The sequence below is a fragment of the Lycium barbarum genome, chromosome 6 (genome assembly GCF_019175385.1).
Source record: "Lycium barbarum isolate Lr01 chromosome 6, ASM1917538v2, whole genome shotgun sequence".
Taxonomy (NCBI): domain Eukaryota; kingdom Viridiplantae; phylum Streptophyta; class Magnoliopsida; order Solanales; family Solanaceae; genus Lycium; species Lycium barbarum.
The window spans coordinates 134074875-134100742 of NC_083342.1; the positions used below are offsets into that span (position 1 = coordinate 134074875).

General features: G+C 33.9%; 2 protein-coding genes and 1 pseudogene across 2 annotated transcripts; all 3 read right to left on the reverse strand.

Annotated features, from left to right (window-relative positions):
- Positions 1 to 18: 18 nt before the first annotated feature.
- Positions 19 to 9706, reverse strand: LOC132599205 (uncharacterized). Its single transcript, XM_060312477.1, has 12 exons — positions 9291 to 9706; positions 8376 to 8485; positions 7541 to 7610; positions 6067 to 6223; positions 5848 to 5985; positions 3303 to 3442; positions 2889 to 2936; positions 1643 to 1753; positions 1373 to 1554; positions 1164 to 1285; positions 532 to 608; positions 19 to 426 (listed from the first exon to the last, which is right to left on the reverse strand). Exons 1-12 carry the CDS (start codon positions 9498 to 9500, stop codon positions 316 to 318), a joined length of 1476 nt encoding a protein of 491 aa, XP_060168460.1. The 5' UTR covers positions 9501 to 9706; the 3' UTR covers positions 19 to 315.
- A 3197-nt stretch (positions 9707 to 12903) lies between these two features.
- LOC132599206 (purple acid phosphatase 2-like) lies at positions 12904 to 17056 on the reverse strand. Its single transcript, XM_060312479.1, has 8 exons — positions 16579 to 17056; positions 15685 to 15885; positions 15451 to 15562; positions 15092 to 15321; positions 14224 to 14362; positions 13629 to 13849; positions 13416 to 13537; positions 12904 to 13315 (listed from the first exon to the last, which is right to left on the reverse strand). The coding sequence occupies exons 1-8, from the start codon at positions 16765 to 16767 to the stop codon at positions 13117 to 13119; spliced, it is 1413 nt and encodes a 470-aa protein (XP_060168462.1). The 5' UTR covers positions 16768 to 17056; the 3' UTR covers positions 12904 to 13116.
- Positions 17057 to 19402: 2346 nt separating this feature from the next.
- On the reverse strand, positions 19403 to 24409 carry LOC132600265 (purple acid phosphatase 2-like; annotated as a pseudogene).
- Between the last annotated feature and the right edge of the window lie 1459 nt (positions 24410 to 25868).

The window sequence follows — 25868 nt, forward strand, 5'->3', positions numbered from 1 at the left end:
GGAAAGGCATCTAACATGTGTTGATGGATACGGCGTTTTTTTTTTTATACTGAAGAAATCATGTAATTCCTTTCAATTCACTGACATCCAAATACACATTGTACAAAGTCAGTGGAAAAATCAACATACAATTGTGCTATCAGTATGCAAAAGCCTGACATCACACTTTTCGAGTCTCTCCTGATAAACTCAGTTAGCTACACTATTATGCCTATATAAAGATTACAATTCTCACAAGTTCCACGCCAAAACCTAACAGATCAACTGCGTGCAAACTGCTTTTAGCTCAGATCTGCATTGAGCATGACATTGATGTTAAGCTGTTTTTGATCTCTTCCATACGATGACTGTGCCGCCAAAATCAGAGGAAGCTAACAAGTTCTCTCCGTGATTCCAAGCGATACCTATTACTGCATAGCCATGACCCTGCAGTCAAATAAAGCCAAGCCTGATTAATTAATTCCTTTTCCCTGGTGGTCGAGATGATATAAGTCTGGAAGTCAAAAGTTTGCTGTCCATTTTTTTTTATACCTGAAGCTTGTTAACACATGTATTCTTTGGCCGAGTTAAATCATAGAAATAGACATTTGCATCTTCACTTCCAGCAACTTCAATTGATAGAACAAATAACAAAGTCAGTTGGAAGAAATTGATAAATAGCAGAGACTGAAAACAATATTTACATCCATGAAGCTTTGGGAAACGACATAGATGTTACCACTTACCAGGGCACCCCAAAGAATGAAACCCAAAATATATCAAAGTTATTGGAACTTTCCCATTTCTTTCTCCAAAAATATAAGATGCACGTAGGAAACTGAAGACAAAGTCTTTAGGACTTACTTCCTCTAATGTTATCTGTTTGTCTACCTAGGAAACTCTAATCCTTCTATGGTAAACTCCTCTCGCAATTTTTTTCATTATTTTGAGTATCTTCTTGATCGTAAATAAAATAGAAGTTGAAAGGTTAGAAGTCCAAGTCAATAAATCAAGGGATTTGTCCCAAAACAAATCTCTCCACCAGAACTTCCAACTTTGCTAGCCAAACAGACTACAATATTAGGATTTAGGATCTCGAAAGGAAACAAAGGCAAGCAGTGATTTACAAATTGGAAGCAGCTTTTAAAGAGAATAAACTTTTTATGAATTAATCGGGTACATACCTATGTATTCTCCCTTTTCAAGGGAAAGTAAAGGACAAAAAGAAGCACGAATGCTGTGTAGCCGTGGAGCCAGTTTCAGTGAGCACCGAAGTGTCAAATAACCTTTCATCTCCAAAGAGACACTGCAAGCCCATAATACTCTCAATATGACTTGAAAACAAAAATCAGAAAAAAGAGAAACCAAAACAAGAGATATAGTTCAATTTGACCTGAAAAACGACAAACTTCCATCACGAGTAAAAGCCAGCAAGACAGGGCCTCGTGCCAGCAGAGAAAATGTCCTGTACTGAACAGTTGTAACAGCAGATCTATGTTTGCTGCTACTTCTATTCCGATGAGTTCGAGATAGTGCACCTGTATGGGAGTTCATACTAACTGTGTAAATACATCCCTGCAGATAATGAAGCTGAAAATAGTAAGCCTTAGTGCAGAGAGGACTAGAAACTGTAATGAAGAATAATAGGCAAAAAGCAGGCAACCTGACCATCACCGCAGAAAATAAGCTGACCAGTGTGGTCATGGTCCATGGCAGTGACTTCACCATCAACGATAGTTTTACTGACCATTCTCCCCGTGCTAAAATTGAACACCTGAATGTTAGTTTTAACGTTTAGTGTTCAATGAGGTGAGAAGATAAAGAGCGAAATGAAGGTTGACATATTCTATATGGCGGAACAAATATATACGGGGATGCACCGTCATCCAGGTTCCAGAAGTAATTTGGACATGTGTATGAATCCACTGACACAGTTTCTGCAGGGGTATAACTATGAAGTAACCTACTTTTCAAGTGCAACAATATCCAAATCTAAATACAAATCCAATTTTTGAAGCAAAAGAAATACTTTATTAGGTTAGAATGTCAGCCTGAATAAATTTGTACATTTTTTTGGTTCTTATCTAACAAGCTTAAGGTCAAATCTTTGCTTCAGTGTAAACTACCAAGTGATTTATGTGCTTCTTGCAAAATATTGCCAAATTTTGATGCTCCAGTGAAAATCCAAGTCAATGACTGCCACATTTCATCTGTATCTTAGTAATAGGCAGGTTTGATCTGTTCACTAACAGTTCTATGTAAACTGCATGTTTTGTGCTTCTTCACGAAAATACTATTGTATTTTCTTTTTAGACAGTGCTATCCCAGCCAGCTTGTGTACACCTTAAATTATTCAATAACTTGTTCACCAGGAATCCCCTACTACAGCTCACAAGCATAAATGTCAATCAACCTGTGCACGCGGGCCTGGGCACTGTTGCGGTAGACTTGAACTTAAGATTCTCCAGATTATTACTACTGTGACTCACCACTCAGCCAACCTCTTGAGGATGAAAAGCAATTGTATCTTAATGCATTTTGGAAACATTATATCTCTCTAATCATCTAATTTATGATGACTGCTGTGCACATGAAAATATCCTTTCCTCCTTTCTTTGTTCTATCCTCTCTCCCCGGAGGATAGATAAATGTTTATGGTGCGCCCATGAAGAAGTAAAAAGGGAAGCCCGGTGCACTAAGCTCCCGCTATGCGCAGGGTCCGGGGAAAGGCCGGACCACAAGGGTCTATTGTACGCAGCCTTACCCTACATTTCTGCAACAGGCTGTGCCCATGAAGAAGTATTCCCGTAATTAAGCAAACGTATGTAACAACAAGGATAAGTACAATAATCTATAGAATAAAAATCTAAACAATTAAAATGCGTTAGCTAAACATAAAGGATAATTACATTTATTTCTTTTTTTGCATTGCCAGCAGAAAGAAAGTTATTATTCACCTGTAAAAGAAAAAAGGCAACAAAGAAAGATTTCAGTCAGTTACTTAAATGCATATAAATGCCAAGCCTAAGAAAAGAATTCAAAGGTGCTTTCATGCAATAAGTTACAGTCTACTGAGTGGATAACAATTACAAAATCCAATTAAAAATAAAGAGCTGAAAAGCACATGGAACCAAAGAAGATGGTTTATTGTACCGCTAAGCACAAGGAGTCCATACATGAAAACACTCACGACAACAAACACAAGAAATTGCATGCAAACATGTCTTTCGAAAACTTATGAAGAATGTCCTTTAGGAAAGTCCACGCTGGTGGCTGAAGAAAATGTTTACCCAATATCAAAAGGTACATCTTTGTCCACTTACAGGATGAAATCGAATACAAAGCTGTGAAGAGACTCCATAAATCACCCTAATGCAAAGCCCTTTAGAAATATCCCATACTCTGACAGTTTTATCCTCTGAAGATGATGCGATGTACTGATTGTTTGTCGAGAAGTCAAAATCTGGAAAAGCGCAGATTTCGAAAATGATATCAGTAACATGTTAAACATATGTAAAGATTAGCTAGCATTTCGTCACCCTTGACTAAGGAACAGACTTGCAATTAGAGTCACGAAAAGGCATGTTAACCACATTAAAAGAAACTCCATAAGAGGACCATAGTGTGGTTTCTGGCTTTCTGGATTATTCAGTTTACACAGTCAATAAATGGGGATAGGGACTAAAACACATGAAGTAATGTGCATATCCAGAAAACGGTGAGAATTAAAAGGAATCTTTGCATACCAATATCAAATTTGACATAAGAGGTTTAAACAAAGTATGAACATTAAAAGAAGTGTGTTGTGAAAAAAGCTCTTAGGCGAAGCAGAGTATCAAAAGCAAATGCTTCCTTTCTATCAACTGTAAACGAGGCTTAACAATCACCACCAAAATCTGAGTTTGGATCAGAACTAAATAAGAAAACAAAAAATTAATAAAAAGGAGGAGTTAAAATTTTATCAAGTGATAAAATTGCAATTTTAGGGGGTCATATATACATAAGTAAGGTGTTTTTTTTTTTAATAACCATGGTATCCGGGCCAGCAAGCGCGCACCTCGACTAAATCCACGGGATACCTGCCACCTCCCACAGCAACAGGTACCATATAACTCTGTCCAATAAGGCTAGAACAGATGGAAGAAATCACATAGTTTTTTCTGTCTCTGCTCGGAATTAAACCTGAGACCTCATGGTGCTCAACCCACTTCATTGACCACTAAGCACAACCTTGGGTGCACATAAGTAAGGTGTTCGACAACAACAATATCTGTTTTTAACATTTTAGGCCTCAACAACATGTTTTCATTTCCAAAGATTTGGTGATTGGGTTCGTTGGGTTTTGGATCCTATATAAGGCATTTCCACCTTATCAAAAAGATACAAAAAAACAAATAATGAAAAACTCAAAATTATGAATAGGTACAGTATTAGCAGCACTAAAGCGGAAATATTAATCAAACCATCCAAATGGATAAGGATTCCAAGTGTTTGAGGGACAATTTAATAATTTAAGGAAAAAAAAAAGAAAATGTTAAAAATGAATCTAATGAAAAGCTACTTAAGGAAAATGATGGAAACGAAAAAACATAGAATGACCTGTTCGTGAACGTACTAGTTCGACCTTGAAAAATCAGACAAGACATTGCGAAACGGATCATGCTATTAAGATCAGAGTGCTATAGAAACAAATACTGCAGGTGCTAACTCCTTCCCCTGAGTAAAAAAGCTACTCTCCATCCCAAATTGCAATATGTTTTGCCCTTACTACAGCCCCCGCTACATACAAAAACATAGTAAGTTTGGTATAAGGAATACTTTAGTACTTTCTGCAAATTTATTTTGCGTCAAAAGCCCTCCTTTCTTCCTTAGACTGTGTCCATATCCAGTCAAATCCACCCACTCAAATCGGGACGGACGGAATATTAAACAATTCCTACTATTCACGGTGTCCTCTTTCCAATGCTTCAAGATCTTGACTCAACTGCTAATCAGTTGAATGGGAAAATGGAAAATCTCAAGGACAGAAGGCATCAGATTTACTAAACCATCTCCATTTGGACATTGCAAATCAACTGACGATTCTGCACCTAGTTACTGGTCAGAACTTTTATAACATTTTTTGTGTTAAAACTTGTCGATGCTTCTACCAACTTAATCCAACCAATACTGGAAAGACTTATCTCCATTCCGATACCCCTAACCTGAAGTGTGACACAAAGCAGGCTAAGCTTTACATTGCTTAGGTGGTACTTCAACTATGGTGAGGCCCTAGGCGTGCACCTTAGCAAAAACTAGCAAACCAACAATCTTTGAAAAACTATAGTTGATTTCAAGGAACTCACAACTCTATCTTGTATGGTAGAACTAAACAATAAAACCGCCATCAAAATGATTTAGTATTCAAACAGATACATACTGAATGGGTAAGTTCTGGATTAGAAATAGGAAATTAGAAATCTAGATTAAGGAAACACAGAAACTATACTGAATTAGCAACTTAACATTTGCATCTGAATCAGAGATCTAAGAAAGTTGAATTCTTCCACATGGTTTTGCTACCAATACTTCACTACTTATCCTTTTTTTTCCCCCGTTTTTATATGTTAGTTCTTCAACACCTTTTTCACTAAAGCACCTGAATTGAGCTTTAAGTTTAAAACCCCGAAAGAATTTGGTGCTTTTCTACACCTTTTTCCTTTGACAGCATTGACTCTGGATGCTGATTGCAACTTAAATAAGACTGGTTACAAATTTAAGCCACTATTTCTAACACACTTTTACAAAGGAAAAGTAAACTCAAACAATTCCGATATATGAATACAAGGTTAAAGACAAGACTGCAGATTCAATACCAGTTAATCCAACCTGTGACATCTTTTGAATGCCCTATTAACTGCTTAATGACTGAAGGGGGCATGGAGACACTGCACACTGTCAAACTGCCATCTGATGCTCCATATGCAAGTAGATCAGAACTCATATGCCCAAACTTTATCACCGTAACTGAAAAATTAGATTAATTAAGTTAATAATAAAGCTAGATGAAGAAAGAGATCGACTGATTTTGATATGAAAAATAATTACCCATGGCCTTGCATTGGTCAAAAATGCAATGCATCCCAACAAAGGAATATGCAGGTTCCGACCTTCTACGTGGCCGATCCTCAGTGTCACTTGCATTTGAACTGAAACTAGTTGTCCGACTCAATGCTTGACTTGCTTGACTGGGACTTCGTAAATCCTGCGTAAACATGAGATGGTGAAAAGTGTGCTAAGAGAATTCTCATTAGTCATGCAACTATAATGACCAGAAAGAACCTCTTTCGATCTTCTAGTGACTCACACACCAAGATCATTTGGCAATAACCTAAGCATTCATCTTTGCTAAAAGTTAATCTAATAAGGGCATACGTATGAGCTATAGACCAAGAAGATTGAACAAATTGAGCAATTGAATGTTCATATCATCCCCATGCTGAAATATATATATATGGCACACTCAACTCCAAGAGTCGAAATATAACTCTATGTACATTTATGAGTTATGCCCAAATAATTCATGAGTTGATTGTTATTCAACATCTCCAGATCACGTGCAAGAGATTTATTTGCAAAAAGGACCTTAAGGAGACATTGACGTACATTTACAGATAGAATTAATGTCAAGCATGGAGCTAGCATAAACAATTGCAGATCTGAAAAATGAGAACACTAGAAAGATATATAACAAACAAGCATACCATGACACTGTTGTTAACCCCACTTAACCCTCTCTCCACAACAGAAAAAGAGAATATTGCATTTCATGGTCAAAATCTCAATTCAAAACAGGCAGAGGGGTAGGTTAATAACCCCCTTTTTTTTCAAGATTGGAACATTTGTTTATATATAAATAAAATCAGTACAACCACCATATTTACAAGTGAGCAAAAATAGGTATTTCAATAAACATATTCAGACCTTAAACCAAATGTATCAAGCAATTAGCACTAGAGATTCCAATAATAAGAAATAAAGATTGTTTAACACATTAAGGGTCACCCAAAAAAATGCTAGACAGAATTCAAATGGAAACAACTAAGCATATGACTAAAGCCACACAGAGTCAATTCATATATGCCACATATATTTCAAATAAACTGAGAAATCTTATTAAAAGTAAGTCGACTTAAATGTTTAAACAAATATGAATTCCCACAATTTTTTTGATAAGGAAATAATTAAAAGAATATATTTTATAGTTTGAAAAATACATTTTATAAGTATTTCAGATCATATTTTTAGTAAGTATTTCAAAATAAAGTATTTTATACGTAAGTTTTTAGAAGGTGCAGTTTAACAGCTTCCAAAGAATTCAGTGATTTAAATTACTTAGTTGTATGAAACTATGAATTTCACCCTTCAACTTAATTTGTAGGGTGTAGATACAATCTATCATCCAATTATTTGTTAGATGACACGTCATGGATAATATGCTCGTCATAAATAGCTGCACACATAGGCTAAAGTAAAAAAGTACGAAAAATATTAGTCATAGACAACCAAAAGATGCACATACCTTTAAAGAATTCCAGCTATCTGACTCGAGTAACTGGGAAACTGGACTTGGTGAAGGCATCCATCGCCCACTGATGCATCAACCAGTAAATTATCCTGATGTCAGATTATATGGAGTACGAACTTCAACAAATGACATAAAAAAAGATAAAATAGATTAAAAAAAAAAAAAAAAAGGCTTCATGTTGGTAAAGCTTTACATGCCCCAAAGCTCCATGATGTCAAAACAATTCTGAAACTGTCGAAAAGGTACACGCAACAAAAGATAATTGAATTATGTTGCCTTCCTCCACAATCAATAATGGGCATTAAAAAAGACATAGAACTTCTGTGATAAAGGATTATTCTCCCAGAATCTCAAGTTCTTATAGTGCCTAAAGAGCAGAGAAATTATTAATAACCAGTATGTCAAGCAAATAAAGAATACATCCTTGGCCCCTCCTGTACAGTGATAAATTCATAGTCTAAACAATTTCAGACTAAGAAGCGAAGTCATCAATATGGTTGTTAAACTTACTTTTAAAGTCGTTGCATAGGTTTCTTATTATCTGTAGTTTCAAAGGTCATGGCTTGCTAAGATTGTAAAAACTACGTTGCAAATATAGACCTTCAAGTTTTTTAAGGCCGCAGACATTTATGTCAACTGAGTATCTCTTTCTAGCAAATTTAGCATTTCCGAAATTCAATCTCTCAAAAGTATTCTTCGTGATTTGACACCAAAAATGAAAGCTACACAAAAAGTAAGAAGTAAATAACCAATTATGAGTCTTAATCAAGCGCACTAAGCAAAAAGGGATTGCATGCTACTAGAAGAAATGAAGATAGATCTCAACCACCTGTTTCCTGGGGTGCTTGAGCGGCTTGGTATTTGCAAGCTCTCCCAATTCCTTGGCCTACTAATATAATTACGATAAGCTACGTATCCTTTTCCATTGCATCTCCAGTCCTTAAACAAACAATAAATTTCTATCAGGTTACCTCATAACTAATCGCAACAAATACATAGATCCTACTATCAAAATGTTGGATTAAGTTGCATATAGGTTACACCTGAACCACAAAAATAAATTTGAACTAAGATAAACCGAAAGTGCCACAAATGTATGTCAAGTAAGCAATGAATTGTTCACAATGAGATACTATTTACGCCTGAACGAGGAAACCAGATGTATCTACGTATATCATGAATAAGTAACAGCTTGTTTGGATGATTGTTACCTATTGTATTGTATTGTGCTGTTAGCTCAAATACAATGCTTGCTTTGATTGTTACTTAAACTTTATTGCATCTTATCGTTAAATCCATTGTTACGTAACGAAGAAAAGTCCCAATTTATGTAACGACCGATGTGGTGTGATCTTGTCATTACCATATTTTTCTTCCCTCATTTTTGTCTTTTCTTATTATCTAATAATCCTAATTTATCTTTTATTCTACTTTTTATAATAGCTCTAGCCCCCTACCCTTGTAGGTTTATCCTTCAAATTGTTAATGTATGACATTATGTTACGACTCGAAATGATGTAATCTATCCATTGTAGTGATCAAAACAATACAGTACAATACAATATAATATGATACATAATGAAAAAATATGTAAAAACCATCCAAACAGAGTAAAACAAGGAAATATACGTAAATATTTTAAATACGGATGTAAATAACATTTGTTTCTGGAGAGAAATCACACATACTCACAGCGATGATATATGCAGTTAAATATAATCACGTGTTAGTGCATACGCGTTACCTTGCGACGAAGCACACCGGATTCAGCTTTGCGATTAAGGAGAATACGGCGAATTCCAATGTAATTTGGATCTGAATTTGGCGGTGCTGGTTGAAGCATACAACTAAAGAACTCAGGATTTGCAGTTAAGTCCTTTTTCTTCTCAATATTCTCTTTCAGTTCATGATCATGATTTTCAAGCGAACTCCTCTGAATTGTTGGTTCTGCCATTTCGGGGGAAATTCAGGTGAACTCTTCATTCAAAAAACTGCCTCCTCCGGCAACAAGATCATGGAGGAAGCGCTAATTCAAATTTAACGGAGTTGTCAAAATCTGAATTTTGTGACGACTAATAAGGCGAATCCAGGATCTCGTTTCGCATGTGCAACTTTACCAGGGTCCGTCAACTGCGCCATTTTTTGGTGATGCTGCATCTTATAAATTTTTAAAAGTTTGTGGCGACTAACTCCCATTTCTTTCTGTTTTTATCATTTCTTCCCCGATATTCTAATGATTTTACGACATGGGCCCTTCTATTTTGCTTTTACCCCTTTCTTTCCACAATATTTCGGTTCTTTTGTTTACTTCTGAATAAATATTGAGAATAAGCCCTTCTAGTTGTCCCAAATCTCATTTACGCCCCAAACATATACAACAAATGTATATATATATATATATACTAGCAGATTATGCCCGTGCGATGCACGGGGTCCAACATGATTAATTTGGTTACTCAATTTAGTTAGTCTTTATGGTTTGTATATTTTGCAAAGGATACCGTGATTCTCCTTAGTGAGACTTCATATTTTTTTTTCTTTTCGGCTTATTTTTCCCCTTAATTTCTCAATTATTGTTAAAATTTGTCTTATTTTGGTTATGTCTGCCTCTTTTTATATTTAATAAGTTGACAATTCAAATATCTTACATGTCAAGTTTATAATCACAAGATTCAAATGATATTTTATTATATTATACATATTTTTAATTTAAAATCACAAGATAGTCTATCTTTATTTTTTAAACTCCGTGTCTAGTCAAATGTAGACATTTAAATTGAGACAGAGGGAGTATATGTCAAATGAAGGAAATGAAAGGACAATTGAGACATTGCGGACACATGGGACTTAAAAAGTAAAAACACATGATGTAGTATTAATGTTAAACTTTTGAAATGTCCACATGTTAGTCCTGACTTAGAGTACAATTTCAGTTGCTTTTTGTATAAATTATTGTTGATGTGTTCGTCCACTTGGGCGTTTGTTGTTAAAAAATAAAAAATAAAAAATAAAAAATAAATTGTCTTATTTTGGTTATGTCCGCCTCTTTTTATATTTAGTAAGTTGACAATTCAAATATCCTACATGTCAAGTTTATAATCACAAGATTCAAAGGATATTTTATTATATTATACACATTTTTAATTTAGAACCACAAGATTTGAAAGTCTATCTTTATTTTTTAAACTCCATGTCTAGTCAAACGTAGACACTTAAATTGAGATAGAGGTAAGTATATGCCAAATGAAGGAAATGAAAGGATAGTTAAGACACTGCAGACCTGTGGGGACATAAAAAGTAAATACACAAGAGGTAGAATTAATGTTCAACTTCTGAAATGTACACATGTTAGTCCCTGCTTATAGTACAACTTCAGTTGCTTTTTGTACAACTTATTGTTGTTGTGTTCGTCCACCTTGAGCGTTTATATATAAGAAGAAGAAAAATATAGAATAGAAAAATAGACATATATTTTTAGTAATATGGCCAAGTAATATGGGACGAAGAGAGTACTTCATTTATTAATTCTTATAGAAAGTGAAAAGTCAAGTATAGTAATGTGACCAAGTAATATGGGACGAATGGAGTACTTAATTTATTAATTCTTAAAGAACGTGAAAAGTCAAGTAATGTGGAAAAGTAATATGGGACGAAGGGAGTACTTCATTTATTAATTCTTAAAGAACGTGAAAAGTCAAGTAATGTGGCCAAGTAATATGGGACGGAGGGAGTACTTCATTTATTAATTCTTAAATAATGTGAAAAGTCAAAAGTGAACTAGTAAAAGTGCACGGAGGAAATAAATATGTGTCGAGAATTAAAATTGAAGTGCATACATGTATACATGAGAAGAGAATAAATATTCAGCAAGAACGTGAAAAGTCAAAAGTGAACAAGTAAAAGTGCACGGAGGAAATAATGTGTCGGAGAATTAAAATTAAAGTGCATACGTCTATACATGAGAAGAGAATAAATATTAAGTATTATGACATATGTCCACGTGGGATAAAAAAATAGTTGGATAAAGTGTACAAGTTATATAGCTTATGATACAAGCATTCGTTGCGTGTACAATTTGTAAAGCTTTTGGTGTGAAAAGTCAAAAGTGAACAAGTAAAAGTGCACGGAGGAAATAAATTTGTGTAGGAGAATTAAAATTGAACTGCATACGTCTATACATGAGAAGAGAATGAATATTCAGCAAGAACGTGAAAAGTCAAAAGTGAATAAGTAAAAGTGCACGGAGGAAATAAATGTGTCGGAAAATTAAAATTGAAGTGCATACGTCTATACATGAGAAGAGAATAAATATTAAGTACTATGACATATGTCCATGTGGGATAAAAAAATAATTGGGTAAAGTGTACAAGTTATATAGCTAATTATGATATAAGCATTCATTGCGTGTACAATTTGTAAAGCTTTTGGTACAAGTGTTTGATGCTGTGTTGGTCCTCCTTAGAGGCTTATATATAATAGAAATATATATATATATAATAGAAATATATATCCACTCGGTGTTCAGTACCCACATTGGAGCCTAACTAAATTCGGATTCGCACAGCATATGGCCCATTAAGGGGAAGCGCTTCCTACCAAAGATTTTTCCATACTCAAGCTCAAACTCGAGATCCTGATTAAGAGAGGGGCAGCCCATCCACTGCACCACATCTTTTAGTAATCAAATGTCTCGATATGTTATCAGCTCGCGCAGGTGTAAAATTTGAGAATTAAATTAGACTAGAAAGTTAAAAGTGAATTAGGATTATAGAAAAGAACATAAGTTGAACGATTGCATATCATATGCGGAGTGGTAAATAATTATTACTATGTGGGTTTCATTTTTTTATCTTAATTTGAATAGGCAAATTTTTTTTTTTTTTTTAAAAAACAGTTACACTTTTGAATTTTATAATCTTAAATTAAAGATTTGTGTAATGTATCAAAATATTCTTAAAACATTGCGCAGCACATCTGCCTGGCTTATAGCTTATTTGGCTAAATTTGTGAGAAGTCAAAAGTGCTTATTTTAGAAAATTGAGGTGTTTGGCCAATTTTTAGAGAAAAATATAAGTGCTTTTACATAGCAACAAAAACTATTTTCAAAAGGTTAAAAAGTAAATTTTCCCCATAAGCACATTTGAAATCTTGACCAAGCACAAATTGCTACCTAATATTAGTAAAATGTTTTCAAATTGATTAGCCACACAAACTGCTACTCTCCAAAAAACTTTTTTTTTTTTTTTTTTTTTTTGTTTGAAAAAAAAAAAGCACAAAAATGACTTTTCAAAATAATCAGATTTAGAAATTTGGCCGAATTGGAATCACGTTTGCAACCGCATTCAGATTTGGAGAAATAGAGTAACTATGGACAAATATATATCCTTCAATTTTCTTTTACAACGTTATTTCATTTTCCTCACAAGAACTCTTCTGCCACATCCCAAGATACAAATTATGAGGCAGCAGGAGCTTGAAATGATGAAATTTATTGGTTGCAGAGCAACAAAAAATACAGAATGTTGCTGAGGAAAAGGAAAGAAAAGAAAGATGAAATCTCATGTATATCATCATGATTTGGCACCTGTGGACTCATCAACTGGATGCCAAAAACGGTTGTTAACCCATATCCTATCAGCTTCCACAGCATATCCATCTTGATTACGATGCCAACTATAATAAGCATGAGTTCTATTCTTTATAGCAAGAGTGGCATGTCCAAAACTGGCCTCGCGGAATGCAGAGTAAGCTGGCTGTGGGTCTGTCATGCTGAAATTAGTGTATAAGATATCTGATTAGTTGTCTGACAAAAGTGCAATTACAAATTTACAATAGATAAAACAAGTTTCTAGACTTGGATTAGTCTTACTTAGTGGCTAAACCTTCAAGATTTCCTCCATCGCCGATTGTTATATAAATTGGAGCAGATTGATCTTTAATAGGAGTGCATTCTCCATTGACAACGTTGTAAGCCACATTAGAGATCCGTTCCTGAAACATGATAGAAACTTAGATCATTTTATAAAAGAGACCACTATGATTCTCACTTTGGCTACATATGAACTGGATGAGCTGTCCATACCGTTCGCTCATAAGCATGAACATGACCCGCAAAAACCATATCCACTTTGTACTGCACAAACCACGGCTCATACATTACTCTCATGGTTTCCCCTTCCATATAGTGATAGTTGTAGCTGTTATACCATGGGGAATGTACTAGAACAATCAACCACGGAGTCTCAGTCCTGTTAACCTTTGGTAGCTCTTCCTCAAGCCATTTATATTGAGGAGTGTATTTGCCTAAAAATTGGTAAAAAGAAAAGGAACTTAAAAGAAAATAGACAAATCCATAGTCTTGAATTTTCTAAACAATTGCCTCTTCTGAAAAGCCTTTATTAGAGACCAAGAAAATGCACTGCGAATTATCGTGAAGCAAGTTGAACGTGAACAATAGATAGACATCAATAAAATGGCAGTATGACACTTGGACAGAAATTTGCTACGACACTAAGACTTCTTCCAAGAAGCATGTCAGAAGAGGGCGAATTCTTCAAGAACTGGAAAAGTAGTGTAGATCACTTTTCCTGGTCGACTACTTCTATTTTCACACTAACGAAGATGCAAAAGTAAAAGTGAACACTAGTGCTTAACTCACAAGAATGTCATGCCCTTACCATATGCTGAATATGAGGATAAAACTATGATATATGCTGAAGCTCGCTTGATTGAATACCAAAGTGGAGTTGTGCTGTTTGATGCTTTATATGGGACATGATACCGATGAGTGTAGGGCTTGAACGGTTTTTTTTCCCCCTGCAAGCAGTATCAGAATGTATTCATCAAAATTCCAGTGAAGAACCATCTAAAATCAAGGACATCAAAGGGTAGAATAGTAGAAGTATGGAAAAGCAGAAACAGTCATTTTTGTTGTGGAGTTACTTAATTAACCATATAACCTTATTGGTTCTCTAAAGCATGGATGCTTGCTCATTATTAGCCTCTGAGTATTTTGTCATTATTTAACATCCAAGATGATGCCACTTCCTTCGCAAAGCTGGGCAAATGTCTCTCTATTGTGAAGAATAGATGTTCACAGAATTTATATTTTTGGTGTAAAGGAGGAGTAGATGAAAACATATTTCAGTACTTGGAGATCTTAGATAGGCTGAGTTGATTGTAACAGCTATCCTAGATTCTCTTTGTTTTGTACTTTCCTGTACCATCTTGGTACCTTTTTCAATAAAATCTTACCTTAACAAAAAAAGAAAAAATGTCTCTCTATTTTTTTGGTGAACCGAGAGAGATGCCAGCTTCAATAAAGTCACTGTACTCAAACTAGCAATAGAGAGCAGAATCTCTTGTTAAGATAAACTAATTTTCTGACCAATGTAGAATGCCTTAGAACATTTCCCAATGAGCTTAATATTAGCAGTTTGTCATCAGTAAATATCTATATAGAGCTCAAAATATTAGGTTAAAGCATCCATGAAATACATTAGAAGTCAATTTAAGCAAGAAGGAAAATAGTACAGTATCACTTACAATTTCAGGAGCAAAATCTAACTCATGATTTCCTGCAGTCCAAATCCAAGGTTGATAAGCAGTACTTCTCTCAACAAACCTTCCCCATGTATCCCATCTTACATTATCGTGATTAGGGTAGTTATCAGCGTAAGATAGGTCGCCTACGAATAACACTGCTTGCCCCTTAATTGGATTCAATTCATAATGAGTGAGTGTCTTGTTTGAATCGAAACTCTGACCAAGATCCCCTGTAATGAAAATGCAGGTTGATTGAGAAACGCCACACCAATGCTAACAACAAGATCAATGCTTTTTATCTATTAACCAAAGAAAAATCCAAGAAGTTCCAACAACAATAATTTGGTTGAAATTGTTACCTATAAGACCAAACGTATAGGGTACATCGGGCCCAACTGGTGGAGGAGTTGTAAACCAGAAGGTTCGTTCCGTGTGCCCAATCCCAATCTTATAGTAGTATTTGGTATCAAACTGCAAAAGGAGTATTAAATCCATCGTAAGTTTGAGCATCCTTTCAGAGGGATAAAATAGTTTACAACTCAAGGAACCAAAAATTGTTGCCCCAAAAAGGGAATGAAAGAAAGAATATTAACCTCCAAACGTCTGATAGTGCAGTGGTGGATGTAACCAGATGTATAGTTATAAAATTTGTAGGTAGTAACTTTTCCCTTGGCCTTATTTTGTTGCTTGCTTTTCTCACTCCAGTATAGGACTGTACTCGAACCAGGTTCATCCACAGTCACCCATGAAACAATTACAGCCTTTCCCACATGATCTCCTTGTGTTATATGAACCTTATAAAGAAACCCCAAAACAGTATTAATTAGAAAATAAACCAAATTTCATGAATGAGACAAGCATAAACAAAACTTGTTAACCCAGTATTTTCCATACCGATCTAGATATGAAAAAACACTAAAATATTGAAAAATATTAAATTATGAACCCATAATTTCAACTTCAAGAATACAATGAGTTTAGTGCAAAGAACTTGAAGTAGGCATTTGGCCATAGATTTCAAATATTTTTCACTTTATTTGGAATTTTAGAAGTTGGAGTTGAAGATGGTGAAATGTGTTTGGTTACACTTTTTTGGCAAAGATACTGAGTTGGAAAACAGGTTTGGAGCACTTTTCCAAACTTGGAATCCAACTCCAAGTTGTATTTAGAAATTTTATAAAGTGAATAATTCTCATGGTCAAGCGGCTCCTAAAGATTGAACATATCAAATTTAAATTTTTGGATCAGATTCTATCCCAAAGGTATCAACTTTGCTACTCTACTTTTCTTATACCACTCTCGCCCATGAACAAAATCATAAAGTAAAAAGGGGATACTGAATACCATTAAACAAATAGGAAAAAGTGAGAAGTGCATCAAGATATCCTTTAAAAAACAGTTCATAGCAAGCTCAATAATGCTCGTTGAAAAGCCTAACTGAATAATTATATATTGAAAAAAGAAATCGAGCAACACTCTAAAGATACCTGTTGAGGCGCGTTATAACCATGAGGGGCTTTGAAGACATCACTATCAAGAGGCATATCCACTGTCTTCTCAACCTTCCTAATAAAGCTACTGGTGACTCCACCATTGCATAAAACTGATTCTTTGAGAATCAAACCCAGAACAACAAGAATGCACCACCCAAAATATCTCATTCTTGACACATCCATCTTTTCGGAAAACTCAACTTTCACATTAACCAAGAGTAGGAGCTCCTATATATATGAGAAAATAATGATAAAATAAAAACAAAAACTCCTATATATATGCATCGTGGAAGTATTAAATACCGGCATCCGAAGTATATACGTCTAGAATTACGGGGAATATTCTGATTTTGTACAATACTACTCCCTTCGTGTGTAGTTTTAACTTATTTCAGGCCAATTAAGAAAAATAATGAATACTATAAGGTATAGTTTACTAAATTACCTTATTTAGTAGATGTTTTTGAAAAATGAGCACTATTAATAAATAGTTTATTAATATAAGAGTATGGTTGAAAAGAATTATCATTATTTTTTATTCTGAATTTTTAAAGCACACTTATTTAAGAACGGGAAGAGTAAGGAGTATGTGTCAAGTCAACGATTCAAGTGGTCGTCAATCGCCATTCGGATTGGGATTTATCTGAGCTGTCAGATAACGTACCCATCAGTGGGAAACCAGGAAAAAAAAATTGAGTTGACTTCTCGACTAACGAAATATTCGCTGTATTACGTTAGATACATCGCGTTTGAACTCAATGTGCCCGTCCTTATAAGGCGGATCATCTTTGGACCCATGCGGACAATGACATCCATTTGTGATTTTGGATCAAGCTTATTTTTGTTTATTAATTCTAAATAAATTATTACTATATATTAGAAATAATATTTTTATATACATGAAATTTGACCTATAAATATTGAGTACTATGTAATCGATAGTATTATCGTGTTCCGCCTTAGTGAGACTTTTCAAAAGAGTTTTTTGTAGAGGTATCAAATTCATTCTAAATGTATTGACAAAAGATAGAGATATATTCTTTAAGTCAATGAAGGTAGGGATAGAGGCGAATTCAGAATTTTAAGAGGATGGATTCTCCATTTTAGAAATTTAAAAAAAAAAAAAAGATGCAAAAGTACATTAATTAGGGTTCGATCCCATGACTTCAAGGGATTAAAGCCAATGCTTAACTAGTGCGCCACTCAATCTCATTTGACCATATGTTCCTTCATTTAATATTAGACATATTTTAAAATATATACATAATATATCGAGTTTAGTCGAATGACCATGTGTTCACATGACCCTTTTTTTAATGTAAATTCGCCCCTGGAGACAACCAGGAGGTTTGCTTAAAAGCAACCACTCTTGAAAGAGTGCGTAATAGTTCACCGATCAAACACTCTTGCCCCGAAGATGAACGGGACCAGGCGATCTACTAAAACCATGGATGTGAAAATATATGAATAGGTATAAATATACTGACTTGACCACTTTGATATAAGTAATCTAATAACTATAATGTGAATCTTATGAATTAATAAAACTTAAATCTGTCAAAAGTTAAGCAGGATTTCAATTGTCAAATGCATGAAGATGGATCATTTGAAAATTATATCGGCACTAAAAATTCTCATTACTAAGTTTGTCCCACGTCTATATGCGACTTTCTTCCATTGTTTAATCGAACGATGCGGTGCACTCCTTTATTTCTTTTCCCAACTATTGCTATTCGGCCGTAATGTTTAAGTAGGCTGTTGACCAATAGTTTGATAGCATTATTTAGACCATCTTTTTCTAGCAAGGTTTCTTCTTTTAAAACTTTACCAAACGAAAGTAAAATTGAACGCATCCTGTTGGATCACTTTTTTGAAAAGTTTTCTTTAACTTAACTACGCAGAGATACTTCTATAAATTCTTAAAAACGGAACAAACTCACTCCCAACGAAAATATTTTTTCTAGAAGTTATTTCCATCGACAAACAAGGTTAAACAGAAAATTAATTGTACTAAAATGTTCTTTGTCTTTTTCCATCTAAACATTAAATACTATCATATAAAATAAGTGGTGACTTGACTATAGGATAGTTACATGTTTCACAAGACAATTCCAATATGTGAGGTCCCCGTTGAACAAAGAAAAAGATGATTAAAAAGGAAGCGAAAAGATGAAAACAAGTTGCTAGAGGCAATAATTCATGCTATGGGCGGTAAGCATTTGTCATTTACAGAAAATGTATTGAGCAGTGCAAATAGAATCAATTTTGATTGGTTGAATTTAGTGGTTCTCAATCCTACAGCTATGAGCCTCCGCTCTCATTTTAAATCTCACTAATAGGCGGAGTCTGAAATTAAAGTTTATAATTCTAAACTTGTCATTTCGTATTTCGTTTTAGTAATTAAATATTTATATATGTGTAATGAATTTTCTAATACAAACACGAATCAAAATCTAACAAAAAAAAAAAAATAGTGAATTCATCCGCGTCCATAGATAATATTGTAGCTCCGCCCTTACTTACCAACAAACAGAAGCAATAATGACTAATGAGCAGTGAAAAATAATGCACAAATGTAGAGAAATATAATTATAAAGAAAAATAGAAAGTGGAGGTAATATTATAGTGAAGCGCATAAAACAAAATGTTAAATTCTTCACTATAATATTATAATATTGTTTCTCTCGGATAATATATTTTCACATTAGAAAGATTCGATGTTTTTATTATTTATCGTGAATATTATTTTTATAAGTCATTATTTTCCCAGCACAATAAACCTCTTCATCCAGAACTTATAAACAAAGTAGTCCATAACTTAACAATAAAATAGCTACACAGATAACAATGGGTATTTTAGGAAACCATATCCACTAGCAAATTAACAGTACGTACATTCCAGAAACCGACAAGGAGGCTGAAATAAGGACAAATTAAATCTAGAATCAAGTTTAGAATGGCATGACAATTAATAAGATTCATCAACTGGGTGCCAATAACGATTGAAGAACAAGAAGCTATCAGCTTTTGCAGAAACCCCGTCCTGATTGCGATGCCAACTATAATAGGCGTGAGTTCGATTCTTAATATCTAATATGGCATGTCCAAAACTTGAATCGCGATAGGCTGAGTACTTAGGTTGTGGCTCCGTCATTCTGAAAGTTATATAATAAACACCCTCAATTATTTCAAATCCTATACTATTAATTAAAAATAATCGAATATTCAGAATTATATTTTAGAAATCTTACTCTGTGGTGAGGCCTTCAATATTTCCTCCATCACCGATGGTTATGTAGACAGGTGCAGAAGGGTTGTGCACAGGAGTACATTCCCCACTTACGATTTTGTAGTCAATGTTCGATATACGTTTCTGCCAGCATGTTTATGAAAAAATGAAGAGGGGAAAAGTTTGTCTAAAAATCAAATAATTATATAACATGTGTCTTTCACTAATTACAGTTAACTAATACAGAGTATATACTATGACTTTAATAAAACACTTAATAATACTCCCTCTGTTTCAATTTATGTGAACATTTTACTATTTGGGGAGTCTACGAGGTTCTTTGACCATATTTTTCTTACATTTTTTCTAAATTATTTGAATTATAGATTATCATGACCTACAGTACTTTTTATATAGTTTCTAAATATACAAATTTTATTTTTACAAACTTAATAAATCTATGTTAAAATTTAAGGTCAAAATTATAAAGTTTGACCCTCGTATTCCGAAAAGATTCACATAAATTGAAACGGAGGGTAGTAAATTAATGTGATTTGACGTAAACACTATACGCATGAGTAAGTTTTTTTTTTTCGATCAGATAGTAAACCAAAAGATGCTAGTAGGAGTAAAAGGGATTATTACCGATCGTTCATAGGCGTGAACATGACCTGCAAAAACCACATCTACCTTGGCTTTTACAAACCAAGGCTCATATATTACTCTCATGGTTTCGCCTTCCATGTAGTGATACTCATAGCTGTTGTACCATGGGCAATGCATAAGAACAATTAACCATGGAGTTTCCTCTCTATTAACTTTTTTAAGCTCTGCCTCCAGCCATTTGTACTGAGGAGTATATTTAGCTAATTGGAGTGAAAAGAATATATTAGTCAGTTAGTATAAAAAAGTTATTATAGGACTGTAAATGATAAATTCATCGAATTGTTAATGTGCATGTGGCTTACAAGTAGCGGAGTATGTTGATAAAACGATGATATATGTGGATGCCCTCTTGATTGAGTACCACAAAGGAGAAGAACTTCCTGATACTTGGTAAGGGACAGGATATCGATGAAAATATGGTTTAAATGGTTCTGGTTCTCCCTGCAACAAAATTAAATATCTGATTAATTTGTACAAAGACAATAATAATACACGCTTGGGCACACACAAGGAGAAGTAATCCAAGATTTTTAGTCAATTAAATATTACAGTACATTTATTTCTATTTTATAGCAATAGGTGCAAATTAATTTAATACCTTGGTGTATAAATCTCTCTCTATTATATATTATCTCCAAGAGTTATAGTCCAGTAATACAGTTGTGAGAATCTCCCACACAATAAATGTGTTCCCAATTTTCCCTGTCCCCCTTCCCTCTTTACTGATCCTCCAAGTGTAATAAATTCAAAAATTTTAGCAAATCACCACAACATAGTATACAATTCATTGTGTTAAAGTAGTCTGACAAAAAAAAAATGTAGGCGCTATACTTGCTTGCACAAATACTTTAGTTCATTTTGTATTAAGTTAACTATAGTTAATGCCTTGATTACATGTAACAATAGTTAGTTAGTTTGTTAAGTCAATTGGATCTGTGGTTAGTTCCGAAAATATCCTATAAGTTCTTGTAATAGACTTAGCTTTTGTTTTCAGCTGAAAATAAGAAAGTCTATTGTTGGTTCCAAACTCTTTCTGTCAGCATTTACTTTAGGATTCATTTCTCAATCTCAATCCTATTCATGAAATTTGACAAAGAATGACATTTTTTTCCCAGTCTAATCATCCGTTAACTCGACTAATTCGAATTTGCGCTACATAAACCTAATCAATAAATATATAGGAGCGCTTCTAACTGAAATTAATAAACTATGTTTAGTGTGAGAATACTATATATGTTTAAGTGAAACTTATGAAAATTGAAATAATTTACTAATTAGGAACTTACGACTTCAGGAGCAAAATCAACATCGTGATTACCGGCGGTCCAAATCCAAGATTGATAAGCATTGCTTCTCTCAACAAACCTTCCCCAAGTATCCCATCTATTATTGTCATGATTTGGATACTTATCTGCGTAAGAAAGGTCACCAACAAATAAAACTGCTTGTCCTTTGGTTGGGTTCATTTCATAGTGAGAGAGTGTCATGTTTGAGTCGTATGTTTGTCCAAGATCCCCTGCACACACATTGTAAAAACGAAAACTTAGCGCATATTATAAGAGCAAGCTTGATAAGAATAATATTATATTATTATTATTATTATTGTTGTTCACTTTGCCCAACCAATCATTATTTATCGTAGGACAATATAGAAGATTTTCTCTTATTGACCATTATATTCGTGTTTGGTTTGGCTAAATAAGTCTAAAAATACTCTTTAACAATAAAATTTAAAAATAGTCATTTTCTAGATTTGTAACTGGAAAATAGCAGTAGATTCAAAAGTCATTACTAAAAAATTGTCAATTTTTTAAATTCATGACAGTGTCATGAATATAAAAAGTCGTGATAATATTGTGAATTTTTCACTTGCTTAAGTCCAAATCCATGATACTGCCATGGTATTTCCACATCAAAAGTAGCTATTTTTAACAAATTAAATTTTCAAACACCGTTATTTTTCAAAAATTAATCCGGAAGTGGCCGGCTAGCCCGTTCACTATTAACACTCTTTACATGTTTGATATTGTCAGCTTTAGGTTAATCCCTCACAATTTTCTTCAAAAAGTCTTATCGTTATTTTTTCTTCTCAACTTTTAAGTGAAATTTTTGTTCAATACCCAACATGTTTCAACTTGAACCGAGTGGTTCTTTTTTGACACTATAAGGTCAAGTTAAAATACGAAAATAAATTTCACAATCTCCATGAAGAACCTGATCAAAATTGGAAAAGGAGAAATTTATAAAGAGTATAATTAATGATTACCTATAAGACCAAATGTATATGGTACATCAGGGCCAACTGGTGGAGGAGTAACAAACCAGAAAGTTCGCTTTGAGTGCCCAATTCCAACCGTGTAGTAATATTTGGTGCTATACTGTGTTTAAAAGGCAAATCATAAATTAGTAAATGTAGTACTATAAATGAATATCAAAATATAAAATATTGTATCTTAACCTATATTTACACTATAATTTGTTTATAAAACTCACCTTCAAGTTTTGGATGCTGCAATGATGAATCAGAATTATATGTGTGGAATTTGTAGGTAGTGACAGTTCCTTTTGCTTTTTGTTTTATCTTGCAATTGGCTTCCCAGTATAATACTGTATTTGAGCCGGGTGCATCCATTGTCACCCATGAAACAATCACTCCTTTGCCCACGTGATCTCCTTGCGTTAAATGAACCTTCATATACATAATGAGTTTAATTACCAGTTAATATTAAACGTTACAATAGAAGCGAAGTATAATTTAACCAAAATTTAAAATAAAAAGGACGGATCGGAGACGATTATCAAAAACTTCTTTTAGCTACCATCTACTTATCGATGAATTTCGTAACTCGCACTAAAAAAACACTATTTTTCCACTGATTTCCACTGAAAAAAAATTAGTAGAAAAAACCTAAATAGTAAAATTTTCACTCGGAAAGATTAAAAGTTTCCCAACGTTTCAATGGACTTGTTTCTCACCATGCATTTTTCCAGTGAGATTGTTCGGTGGAAATTTCCCACCGAATGTCTGTGAAAAAACCTCTTTTTCTAGCAGTGACTAATTTTTATTTTTTTTAGATAATTATCTCAGATCTCTGTAGGTTTCTATTTTGTTTGTTGGTTTCAAATGTACAAGCTAAGCTTCGAAAGTGTTCATCATATCAATTAAAAACAGGAAGAGAAAAATAAAATCCCATCTATTAGTAAAGCAAGCAATGTTTAGTTGCATTTTCCATACACACAGTAGCTATTTCACTCTTACATTACAAGTGACAAAAATGAATTTGTAGAAGTGAAAGAGGATTTTCTCTCCCATCCACATGAGTGCCACACGACACTAGTGATAAACACATGAGATAAAGTTTTAAATTTTTTCTTACACGTGTATACATAAATATTCCAGCGGAAGGCAATAAGTTCAATTAAATTCGTAGAATTCAGGGGCGGAGCCAGCGCTTTGGTTACAGATTCGGCCGAACTCAGTAACTTTGGATTAAACTTTGTCGTTGTCTTAAAAATTCATTAAATATGTACGAATTGTTAATTTAAAACCTTGTAACTTAAAAGACTAAAATTCCAAACTCATAAATTTCAAATTCTTACTCCGCCTCGGTCTAAATTCATCTCGGAATAGGCACTTCACACTTAAAGAATACTAGTAATGTTAGTGTACATAGAAGGAAAACTATATAGGCAGAGAAGTAGAAGAGACCTGTTGAGGTGCATTGTAACCATGAGGGGCTTTAAATACATCACTATCAAGAGGCATATCCTCACTACTCTCCACCTTCCTAACATAACTGCTTGTTATTCCTCCGCTGCACAGTGTTGCTGTATTATTTATGATAAAAAATAAAATTGCAAAAATATGACACCACGAAAGACCCATTTTTTCCCCTCAGCCTCACGAAGAAAGAATAGATTATAATTCTACTTCTTTGCTAGTGGTTATGCAATAAATAGGGCAACGCTTCTTTATATAGGCGTGCATACAGGAATCAAATGCACAAGTTTATATGTAAAGATAAGTTGAGCCAGTGAGTGTGACTATGCCGATTGAAATTGGCAAATAGGAGTAAAAATATATTTTGGACCGTTAACTAAACTTTAGCCCACATTTCAAAAGTAATTTAAGGTTTAGCTGCATTTAAATGTGTTGGTGAAATTACCACCGATTATAATAAATTACAGTCGAAAAAATACAATAAAAAAATACAATAAAAATGAAGAAAAATAAATATTCTTCAGGTTGAGGCGCGGATATCTCGCTCTCTTTAAGGAGATTCAAGCCCACTGCGGCATAATGTTCACTGGTCCAGCAGTATTACTCTGACTTGTCCCCTCCAACATACAACAACCCGTCAATGTCATATGACTCAAGCAACTCCGGACTAGTTGAAGAGTCCAAAGCTCCATCATAAGAACACCTTCCTTGAACATATAAAAAATTACTCTTTTGTAGTAAATTAGTTGGAGACTAACTCTCAACTCTCTCTTTCACTACACTAACCTCACTTTACAACATGTTCTCACACTACAACACAATATTTCTTTCATATTTTTTCTACCCACCAAAAGCTAAGGATGATTTCTATATAGTAGGTGAGAAATTCATCCTTTCAATGAATTAGAGAAGAAGTGGGGAGGTGGGATAATAATGTAGGTACATAATGAAAGAATTAAGGCATAAGTTACAAGTTGAATAATGGTCACATTCATCCACTTTATACCACCACAACGTGAGAAATTATGAAACCATTTCTCTGCCTCTTTATGGAGCCATAAACGGCAGAGAGTAATTGGCATAAATGCTGCTATCAAGAAATGTGAAGTGGATGCACTGAAATATTATCTTTTTGTAATATTAAAATGCTTAAAAAAACCTACAAACTGCGAAAGTAAAATTTGATTTAAAATATTCCTAGTTAAAATATAGAAAAACTCCAACATACTGTGTAGTTCAATCTCTAATAAAAAGTCAAGAAGTTTTGAACTGTGACATTTCAAACTCCAAAAATTTAAGTTTGTAATATTGTAGTGAAATAATTTTCCAAAGTACCATGAATAAAATAATGTTAAAGAATGTCTTTCTTTAGATACCAAAGAGTGAAATGGGTACCATAAGTGAAATTCCACAAATTTTTCCTCTTCAATAAATACTCAAATTTCATGAACTTTCCTAGTGTCTGTACATTTTAAGTTAGATTTTTTTTTTCCAGATACAGAAATGTGTAAAACTTTTGTTACGGACTAATACTGTTCCCCACTTTTTGGATCGTTGTACAATGACATTGGAATGGACAATTGAAACAGAGAAAGGAACATACTAGTACTCTGTGCGCAAATTTCACATGCGTTTATTTATGACCTCCCAATATACAGTCACCTTCCG

Coding starts and splice junctions, on each gene's coding strand:
- LOC132599206 (XM_060312479.1), bottom strand. CDS start 16,767: ATGGATGTGTCAAGAATGAGATATTTTGGGTGGTGCATTCTTGTTGTT. Junction 15,886..16,578: donor GTTATAACGCGCCTCAACAG/GTATCTTTAGAG, acceptor TTTCTTTATAAG/GTTCATATAACACAAGGAGA. Junction 13,316..13,415: donor CTTGAAGGTTTAGCCACTAA/GTAAGACTAATC, acceptor CACTAATTTCAG/CATGACAGACCCACAGCCAG.
- LOC132599205 (XM_060312477.1), bottom strand. CDS start 9,500: ATGGCAGAACCAACAATTCAGAGGAGTTCGCTTGAAAATCATGATCAT. Junction 6,224..7,540: donor ATAGCTGGAATTCTTTAAAG/GTATGTGCATCT, acceptor ATGTTTACGCAG/GATTTACGAAGTCCCAGTCA. Junction 1,555..1,642: donor TTTTCTGCGGTGATGGTCAG/GTTGCCTGCTTT, acceptor CATTATCTGCAG/GGATGTATTTACACAGTTAG.